The sequence below is a fragment of the Musa acuminata genome, chromosome BXJ3-2 (genome assembly GCF_036884655.1).
Source record: "Musa acuminata AAA Group cultivar baxijiao chromosome BXJ3-2, Cavendish_Baxijiao_AAA, whole genome shotgun sequence".
NCBI lineage: Eukaryota > Viridiplantae > Streptophyta > Magnoliopsida > Zingiberales > Musaceae > Musa > Musa acuminata.
In genome coordinates this window covers 24,446,564-24,456,969 of record NC_088350.1, presented here as the reverse complement: position 1 = coordinate 24,456,969, position 10,406 = coordinate 24,446,564, and the positions used below count along the sequence as shown (strand labels likewise).

At 36.3% G+C, this 10,406-nt stretch overlaps 1 protein-coding gene across 2 annotated transcripts; it reads left to right on the top strand.

The window, feature by feature from the left end:
• The first annotated feature begins 267 nt into the window (after positions 1-267).
• LOC135631911 (enhancer of polycomb-like protein 1) lies at positions 268-10,000 on the top strand. 2 transcript variants are annotated; one of them, XM_065140027.1, is made up of 13 exons: positions 268-665; positions 801-1,086; positions 1,688-1,817; positions 1,912-2,014; positions 3,321-3,444; positions 3,880-3,945; positions 4,113-4,151; positions 6,435-6,515; positions 6,665-6,712; positions 7,876-7,926; positions 8,024-8,092; positions 8,938-9,180; positions 9,373-10,000. In XM_065140027.1, exons 2-13 carry the CDS (start codon positions 934-936, stop codon positions 9,622-9,624), a joined length of 1,359 nt encoding a protein of 452 aa, XP_064996099.1. In that variant the 5' UTR covers positions 268-665; positions 801-933; the 3' UTR covers positions 9,625-10,000. The 2 variants fall into 2 exon arrangements, with proteins under 2 accessions (XP_064996099.1, XP_064996100.1); XM_065140028.1 differs by having other exon boundaries at positions 268-1,086; positions 8,938-9,086.
• Positions 10,001-10,406: the final 406 nt, after the last annotated feature.

Sequence of the window (10,406 nt, the reverse complement as noted above, 5' to 3'; positions counted from 1 at the left end):
TTTATTATGTCACTTGAGATATCTCGTCTCTTGCAACGGCCATGGTTTCAGTTACTAATGGTTATGACGGGGGTCATTCTAAAAGCAGTGGCTTATATGCGAGCCGATATCTCACCTGAACGTTTTATTGTGTCAAATAGAGGTAAATATAGCAGTTCGGAGTCATCGGAACTCACTGAGTTCACTCGAGAAAATCGAGCAGCGAGACAATTTAATAAAGAAAATAATAAATAATAATAATAATAATAATTGGGAGTTATCGACCTCGCTCGCCCTCTTGCATCTGTCTCTCTTGCTCCTCCCTTCGAACCCTAGAAACCGTACAACTCTAGCAATTGCACCGCTGTCGCCCCTCTCATGCGCACCGGGATACTTCAAATCCTCGATTCTTCGTTGTCGCGGTCGCGAATGGGTCTGCTTGATCCGGTGCCCTAAATCCCTCGATCAGAGTAGCTACTTCCACCTGAATTGCTTCCTCCCAATCGGCTCCTCCGGCTCTGGAGGCCCTGTTCCGACGCCAGGAGTTGAGGTTTCTCGACAAGGAGCCGCTTTGGTGGCGTGTCCCCAATCTTTGGTCGGAACTGGGGTATCTGCAAGTAGGAGTAAGCTCGCAACTTAAACGCCCGCTTCATAGATCCTCTGGTGCTGTGCATGAAGTTTCCGACGTGAGGAATTCTAGGGTTTGTTCGTTTTGAACACCTCTCTGAGCTGCTGGACTCTGCTCTGCTGCGACTATGTTGTGAATGGCGAGTTCTAGTGCTCGCAAAGACAATTCGTGAACTTCTTGATGATTTTAACAGAATCTTTGTGGCTGGTTTTGAGAACGTAACTGGAACACCGGTCGTTGGTGCTGCTGTGCGCGAGGTCGGGGTAGCAGCAGCGGCAGTTTGAGCTGGGAAACATAGTTGGAAGTGAAAGAGAGATGAAGTGGACATGAGTAGGCTTTCATTCAGGCCTCGGCCCCTTGACATTCACAAGAAGCTCCCCATTGTCAAATCCGTTAAAGAATTTGATGATGACGAGGCGCCTGCCACAGCCGCTTCAACCCGCAACTCACACCTGCTCCGAATTGCAACTGAGAATGAGGTAACACCAATATCGTTATAGCAGGTTGAACTTGAATTTATCGCAATTATTTATGGTGCATGGATTTTTCTTCTCCTATGGTACTCTGAACAGGTTGTGCAGTTAGAATCTCACACTCAAGTATTCTGAGTGTTGCATGAGGACTATGTATATTTGACCCTTTCCAAATCCCGTATTAGCTGAAGCTTCATGCTCTCGACCACTAATTTTCTTTAGTTATTTGTTTGCTAATATGACAAACTTAGTTATTCATTTGTTATCACTTTTTGTCATTCTTGTAGCGTCAGATTTTTCACCTTTTTCAGTGTCTTTCGGTATTTCATAGGAGGTGCCGAAGGAGGATGTTCTGTCTTTGTATTTCTGTGCCTACGTATGTTCTTTTAGCCAATCTTTTAGACCTTCAGGTGGTTGTCACCCTTGACCACCTGTAATGCCTAAAATGCAAAATGTTTGCAGAAGTGCTAAATGTCCAGTGCTTGCTCTTTTTACCATCAGGCAGCAGTCTAGTTGGTAGTACTTATTTTGAACTGTGAACCATTTTATGAAGTTAGATCAACTAATATGAAAAAAGTGACTGACAGAATTATGTTATTCTTTTTAGGTGCATCAAACTCCAAGCAAGGCAAGTTCTCAAGAAATTCCTACTCCGCAGTTCAGTGTTGTGGACACATATGAAAGAGATTATACCCCTACCTTCACACCAACTGCATCATATATACGTGGAAGAGGAGGTTTTTATTGAATTTTGCAAGATATTACTACGAAGAAAGAATTCCTATTTACATTGCATGTTTTGATATCTTTTTCATTGTTAACATCTTGTAGCTCGGGCTGAGATTGGTGAATTTGTTGAATATGACCTGGATAATGAGGATGATGGTTGGCTTGAAGAGTTCAACTATGAAGGGAAGACTCTTACACCTGAAAAGTAATAGTCATAGTATAGACTTGGTGACCACTATGCTTATTGTATTCTTCAATGCTATTTTGCTTCATGATCTGTAAAATTTGGACCTTCATTGTCCCCCTGGAATGCTAGAAATACATTATTGAAACAGTGAATTGTTATTATGCATTATTTACTCTTAAGACTTTCTTAATGAAAAAACAGGGTGGGTTGGGAGGATTAAAGATGATAAGAATGATAGTCCTTCTTGGTAGTAGATTGATCAAATAAAAAAAAATATTTTACCCACATAAAGAAGAAGAAGAATTATTCCATAGCTGTAATGGTAATGAACTAATGATTACAGTTGTGATTTAATGAACAAATGATTACAGCCGTGATGATTCAATTATTTTTTGGTTTTTGTAATATTATCAATGCTTTAATGTAAGTTTACATTGGAAAAGACCAGGAGAGCTGCCCGTTTTTCTTTTGGACAAACAAGCTGCTGCATGGAGAGAATCAGTAAAGCATATGCTTTCTGACCTCTTCTATAAGTTGATTGCCCTGCACTGGAAGACTTAGAAGAAAAATGAAGAATATAATTTAACACTTTGGTACTAACAAGATTCACCTGTTACTGTTATTCGTTATCTTGATGATTCATTTATTCTCCTCCTCTATGTCAAAAAACATTCAATCAAAGAGAAAAGCCGTTTTCTTTTACTGAAGTTTTTTCAATGCACAGAATCTTCAAGTTTTGTATGCCTATCAGAGGAATCTGCATGGGCTCTTCGAATCTCATCTTAATACAGTTAGCCTTTGCTAAATCAGTTTTCAGAAAATAATGCTGTCATTTCATGGTAATGCTATTTCATCACAGCAGTAATGAGTCCTCTGATTCTTCTGACTGAGGCTATGGAGATCGGGGAAGGTTCAAGTTCAACCACCATGTTTAGCAAGAAAAATAACCTAAGCCAGTAGCCTGCCTGCAATGCGGCAGAGATTCAATAGAGAAGTCCTTCCTCATGTTTATGACCCTGTAGCCAGAGCCACATGTAGGTATTAAATGGGAGCTCTAGTGCACGAGGTTCCTACAAATGTAGTGTCTCATTAGCTGTACCATTATGAAAGGAGGTTGTGGAAAAAGAGGATGCTCCAAATGAGTTGCAACCATAGACTAAGTGTGTTTTCCATGGGACCATCCAGTATGTCACAGGTTGATTTGAGGCACGCAAGATTCATTCTGGAACTGTACAGGAGAACATGCTGCAAATTATGCTTCTAGTTTAATATGTTCTTTCTTTTCGGTGATTACTTTTATGAACTTAAGCTTATTTTAACCCAGGTTTGAGACCATTTTGTTCAAGCTGGAGGTTATGGATCATAAAGCTCGAGAACGAGCAGGAGTCATAACACCTACTTTTGGATCACCTATTCCTGTTCTTTTACAATTTGATGCAGCAGAAGAGGTTAATGACTATATTTCTGGAGTTTGTTTTTTATTATTCATATGGAGTCTAGTTCCTCTCATGTCTAGATCTGTTATTTCTTAGCATTTGTTTACTGTCTAAGCAAAGCATTATATCTAGCATGATAGTTAAGGACAAAAATTCATTCTCCTAAGTGAGATATATGATTTACAGTACTTGTGCTTAAACAAATGGTTCACGTAAAAATATTTTCTGATGTTGATAAGAACTGGGCCATGTATGAGAAATGTTGGTGACACATTTCTCATACATGATTTTTTTTTTAAAGATGCTGATTGCACAACCTTTCACTGGCAGCTAGCTTATGTGCTGTGATTTTTTAAGATGTAATGGAGCTTAACAAGAATGGAATTTTGCCTGGTAGCTAATATCAAAACTCTTTAACGTCGCCAACAATTTGCTCAATTTTTGCAGGCTTTGCAACCCCTATGTGTACGATATCCAGTTTTCCAATCTGTATATAACTATTGGAAATTAAAGGTATGCTTTATGTGGTGAGAGAAACAGAGAGTGACCACCATTTTATTTTTTCATTGTTCAAAATATATGAATCTGAGGTTTTATCTCTGGAGTTGATTTATAGATTCAATCAAATTTATATTTTGACTCCATTGATTCTTACTTATGATTTATTTGTCATTTATCAGAGAGAACAGTGGCAAAAACCTATCTTGCGACGCCTGCAGGTTGGCCCCTTTTACTTTTTTTTCTTAGAATGTTGATGTTCGTTATGTTTTCTAAGGTGAATCTCGTTCCTTTGCTTGCTACACTGATTTTGTATAAATTAACTAAAGCAAGCCATATGATAATAACTCCTTTAAGATTGGTGAAAGAGTCCAAGATGAAGATAGCACTGGTAGCAGTAGTCTTAGATGAAGAATAATGACATTTTTTCTGCCAAATCTGTAATTCTGTCTGATGTTCTGTTATACTATATGTGATTTTGCTTGTATTAGTTTTATATAACTTGCCACTGTGACTCCATACAGTATCCCGGTCCTTACTATTACAGCCCATCTATCTATAGGGTTAAAGGTTGTGTACATTATTGGCAGGAGCCTTGTGCACTAGATCTTCCATCTATGGTATTTTAATCCATTGGTGACAATTAGAACAAGTCTCTTTTGGTTGAAAGGAACCTTTACAAAGTTTATTCATTTATAATATTAACAAACATTTTAAACATGATTGTTGAAATAAATTATGTTGGTTCAGTCCCAGTAAGAAGTCGCTCAAAGATAATTAAAATCAAAAAATTATTGAAAGATGTATCAAGATAACCGAATCTTAAAGTAGTATATAGAACTTTCATACGTTAAACTGCTTTCTAGGGGATAATGGATGATTCCTTGATAAGTTTTGATGCTTTATATAAATATCCAAATTTATAGCAATTGTAGAAATTGGATTTTTCAGATACATGGGGATACTTACCTTTGAGTATTACTCTTTTGATGGTGAAAAACTTAAATTTATCATTTTCTTCTCATTTTGCTGAGCCAGTATATGGTGGAGAATTGAACCTACCATTCTGCTTTTGTGTTTATTCATTACGGTCAATGTTCTAAAAAGTGGCTGACCTGTGCAAGTAAATCAAGGTACCCCATACCTCATGAACAATATGTCCACAATATTTTTGCAAATTTTAGATTTTCCCACTGGGGAATGTTTGAAGTTATAGTTTAATGAAGAATTGAAGTTCATGTAGATAATCTAGTTCTATAATCGAAAAATAAAGAATGGATATCACAAGATCCTGGGCTTGAATCTTGCCTTCGCTACCTATCCTTTGCAAAAAAAAAAAGAAGAAGAAAAGGATTACAAATCAAAAGTTTGTGAAAAAAAAAAATGCTACCAAATAATATTGTCATAAAAAGATAAAATAAAGTAGAGAATGTTATCCTATGCTTGTTGAGATACATATATGCTCAGAGTAAAGGAAACTTGACTATTTATTTTGAGTAACAATATTTTTCAACAGAATGGTATGTGCCATGTGTGGAGCCCTGCTGATACTAAATGATAGAGAAAAAGAATGAAAAATAAAAACCATTTGGGAGAAAAGTAAACGAATGAAATATACTTTAACTAGATTCAACCCATTTGCGATAAGGAGACAACAAAATAAAAACCAAGTTGCTGGATTGATGTCAAAAGATGCACTTGCTATGTCTGCCTTGTCGGATGCAACAGTCTTCGCTGGTTTTTTCGTAAACGTCATTGGTCACATTATTATCATGAGTTACCTTAGCTGCGAGTGGCATTAGGAATTTAGGATACCGTGCAAAGTGAAGGGAGGAGAGGCCGGGAGAGGTAAAGAAACTTGTGATACTCATCCCACTTTATAATTTGGGTTTACAGTGCCATTCTTTTATTAGAGTGGTGTGTGACCTTATATTGTTTAATGTTTGTTTCGGGGGTGTCTGTGTTCCTTCACTGGGCATTTAGTTTTATGGCACCAATTGATTTTATTGTGAAGATTTGTTCTATTTAGATATCTTTTTCTACGTAGTTGTTTTGTGGTGGCATGACTTCTTAGAGAGGTAACGGTCCATAGATTAGGTTCAAGTTGTGGTGAAACAGACTTTCTTGCAATTTGTTCTAACCAGCACAAAAAAATGGAGAATGTTGTGCTTGAATGGCTTCTTTAATGATTCTTATCAGCTCCATCATAGAACTCTCACCTATCTATGAACTTCTGTTAGTTATTATAATGAAAATTTCTTTTGCTATTAATTTGGTCACTGGATGGAACATTATCTCTTGGGTTTGGTGGTGCATATAAAAAGTAAAAAAACAATTGCCTAAAAGTGGCAATGATCTTAGTTTGAGCTGTCCTAGGCTATGGCCTGCAATTATATGTTTGACTGGCTAATCTGTTCTTCTAGCATCGTACTCCATAAAGTTGTATATTTTCATAAAAGCAGTAGATGATTTGATCATATCTAATATATTTTGTGCTTATGCAGCCGCCTCCACCAGTTAATGATACAAATCCCTATAATGTATTCAGACCGAGAGAAAAGGCACACCGTCTTCACACAAGAAGGGTAGGTGCCGTGGAGTCAATTGTATATATAAATTAGTTGTTGACACAAAGGAAAAAGCTTTGTATAATTAAATAGAAAGATTTGCTGAAAGAAATGTAGTGCTTCTTGGTCTATATGCTGGATATTTGATGACTATTTTCTTTTTCCAGATGCAAAGGAGGGAAAACAGTGTTCAGTCATTTGAAAAACTTCGACAGGTAAATTTCATTGCTTTATCGCTTGTAACATAGTATATGCCTATATGGTATAAGGCACTGTTTAAAATGGTATGTATCAACTGGTCAGAATTGTTGAAGGCTGAGGTTCACTGAAGCACCAAGGTTGCTTGCAGCCATGGTACAAGGTGCAAGGCAAGGGGCACAGTATAGTGATTTAAGGGGCACTTAACGTGAAAATTTTTATAGAACAACTAAGATGAAGCAAATCTGCAATTGATATGAACTCCATTCACTAATACTGAAACAATTGTTAATCATTTTTTATTAATTTGCTTGAGTGGACAGCAGTGCTGATTTTAAAATGAATAATGAAATATCTGTAAAGAACATGAGGAGGGAAGATAGCTGGGAGAGGAATAGAAATGAAGGATGGAGAATTATTGAACAAGGAGTTAAAATCCAATTGTCTGATCTCTTTTCCTTTCTAAAGGAAAAATTTATGTATCTGTTGGCCTCTTTATCCTTTTCCGAAGAGCATAACTCTGCTCTTCGTATTATGCAAATCTCATAATTAGTACTAAAGCTACAGTTAATCATAACAAGTAATTTTTAGATTGAAATTCTGTCGAGAAAAGGTTGTACCAGAAAAGATGTTCCAAGGAATCAACTTTGGAGGGACCTAAAGAGATAAACTTTTCAAAAAAATGAAACTTGTTGAACTCACACTACTATTGATGCCATTAGCCTCTAATTTAAAAAACATAATATATATGCTGTGAAGGAGGATATTTTTTTTCTATAATCTCACATATCAGTATTGATATTTTGATAATTATGTGGAAGAGATCGTGGATTTCTTGTCATATTTAAGAGTGGGATGTTGTTTACTTTTATTAATACTGTTTTTAATTGGTTATAGATTATATCTAGTATTTTAAAAGTTGTTACTTAGTAGTGGTGATATATGTCAATTGTCAACATGTATATATGTAGATTATGATGAAAAAACTGGACTCTCAATACATCTGAGTAGAAAAATGGATGATTGAGGTGTAAAAACTCATATAAACCAGTGAATGATATGGCCTATTATGCCTCTTCTATTCATTCTTTTAACAATATTGTAGAAATTGGTTGTGTTTATTATATATGTTTACTATGGCATCAGGATTTCTTGTCATCCTTTACTTACTGTACTTCAGGTCAGGCGTAACTTGGACCAGGCAAAGAGAATGCTTGATTCTTTGATTCAGGTTTCTTTTACAAAGCTCTATCCTAAATGGAAATTAGATCTTCTTACAAGGTCTGTTACATAATCAGAAAAGTCCATATTAATTACATGTATCGCAGAGGGAAGAGAAGAAGCGGGATATTGTTGAGTGCGAGGTCAAAATCCAGAGAATTCAGATGAAGTATAAGGTAATTCCAAATATTGTATTCTTCTTTCTGTATTATATAGGCACACAAGGTTATAATCCATTATCAATTTCTGTTATCGTTGTAAATTTTGCAATTTTTACTGCTAACATTTTTTTTGCCCTGAACCAAGAAAGGCTTTGAATCATGATAAATGGCAAGATTGACTCATAGGAGAACGATGTAAATAATTGTTTCTGATTTGCAGACATTGTTCTCAGTGTTATTCTATTTGTTATTTGTATTTTATTCATGAATTTCCATATAGATCTATCTACTTACGATGCAAAAGTATGTTCTGATTTAAAGTTTTGATTTGATATTGCAATATTTATGGTGATATGACCACATTTTATTTGAGAGACTGGGTTTTTTATAAGGAGAAATAAAAATGTCTTGAAATAAATAAGAGGTCAAGGTTGAATCTTTCTTATACATGGTTTATTTCTACACATTTGATTTCTAAATAACTATTTTCTGATCAAGGCCTAGTGAAGGATCCAGTGATTGTTAAGGAGAGAAGTTATATTGACAAATATATTATTGGTGATGCCTATGATACTAGGTCTTTTTATGTTGCTAGAGAGGGTTCTTTGGCTCTTATCCATATTCTCTGTCTTGCACCAGTATTGATAAATTTTATTTTCTCCTGTAGTCTTTCTGAATGTAAAAGTAACATCCTTCTCTGATAAATTAAAGAGGCTATTAGTTTTGTGATGGTAGAAACTTTTGATAAGGGATAGGCTTCCCAAGGCATGCAGGATATTACGGTTCATTCACTGCTCTGTATGATTTGTTTTGATTCTAGCATTTGATTTGGATCCTTGTTGACTTGGTAATACTCATAGCATGAGGCTCATCTCGTTGAAGATGGAATTGCAATCCCAAGTTTCCGACATGTTACATGCAAATTTACATCAAGTGAGGAGGATTATGTTGATTCAGATGACACGATTAATGGTGATCCAATTGCTGTCCCTGCCACGCTCCATCCAAGGTATGCAGATTTCAAGCTAATTGCAGTCCCAACAGTACGAATGAAACGAGAATTGAAACGGAGACCTTTGTCAAATGGGTGGACGCAAAAGAGGGTATATTTGCTTTTGCCCCCTTTTTTTTGTCTTTTTGCTCATTCATTAAGGACGGGTTAGATTTCAATCTCCATTGATTTGCTCCAAATTTTTGGTCTGGATGATAAACTATCTGTTGTGAAGAAGATATGCGGAACAGTTGTGGAACAAAATGTTCAACGTTTGTTGGTTTTGAATTTCATTTCAATGCAGGATCCAGATGAACCTGTCATGTTATTTACAAAATCTCTGGATCCAGACAAGCTTGCCGCTGCAGGCATTGTGCCACCTGTTTTATCTGCAGAGAATGAGTCAGTTGTATCACCATACCGATTCTGTGGTCGGATTGGTCGAGGAGGGCGCATCATATTCGACCGATGGAATTCTCTTTTCCAAGATCCGGATGCTCAGGAGAGGTCACACTATCCAGCATTAAATCCAAGGCCTCTTCCACCGAATGGTTGAACAATTGCACTTGGTTTTAGTGCTTCATGCGAAGACACATAATTGAGAAAATTGTCATGGCTCGAGCTCACATTAGCTCCTGAAATGATTTTGTTGATCCAGAAAGACCTCTGATCATCAGGATGTTACATGCACCATTGTAGCAAACTGCAGACGTCTGCTCGCTGATGATGCATGCTGAAGGAGCATGGGTTTGTCGAAGTTGAGTTGGGCATTTTTAGATTTCCAGTCAGTTTATAATTATATACTTTGCAGATCAAAAGCCAGAACACTAATTTCTTCATGGCTTGTCTCATTTTCGGTCTGTAAGGGTGCAATCCGATGCCATTGCTATTTAGCTGCTCTTATTCTTAATGAATATTTGTTCATACCTCAATTTTTTTTCTGGACTTTACATTGGTGCTGATAGTCAAACAAGAATTTAAATCTGCAGGTGGCATTATGATTACCTCCATACTACTGCCCAATGGAAAGGTCTTTCCATAGCAGCAGATTAATTTGTTCCAATCAAATGCCATGGACCTGTTACTTTTTCTGTGAGCACCTACTTCTGTTCATTCAGCTCATTTGTCATTCAAATATGTGCATATTTTTCTTACTCAAAAGTTGTTTCTGTATTAGTCATAGCTTAAAATTACTACTACATTGTGGAAAATATGAGATGGTTTGCTTCATTTCATTATCTTCTTTGCTTGGTTAATATGTATATGCATATATTTATTAGGAGGAAAGTAAAGAGGCATAAGAGAACTGTTAATGCTTATATTTATTAGAAGGAAAGC

What these genes read in the sequence shown, in the direction of transcription:
- LOC135631911 (XM_065140027.1), top strand. Translation starts at nt 934, where the DNA reads ATGAGTAGGCTTTCATTCAGGCCTCGGCCCCTTGACATTCACAAGAAG. An exon ending in ATATATACGTGGAAGAGGAG is followed by an intron (nt 1,818 to 1,911) that starts GTTTTTATTGAA and finishes AACATCTTGTAG; the next exon opens with CTCGGGCTGAGATTGGTGAA. An exon ending in AATTTGATGCAGCAGAAGAG is followed by an intron (nt 3,445 to 3,879) that starts GTTAATGACTAT and finishes CAATTTTTGCAG; the next exon opens with GCTTTGCAACCCCTATGTGT.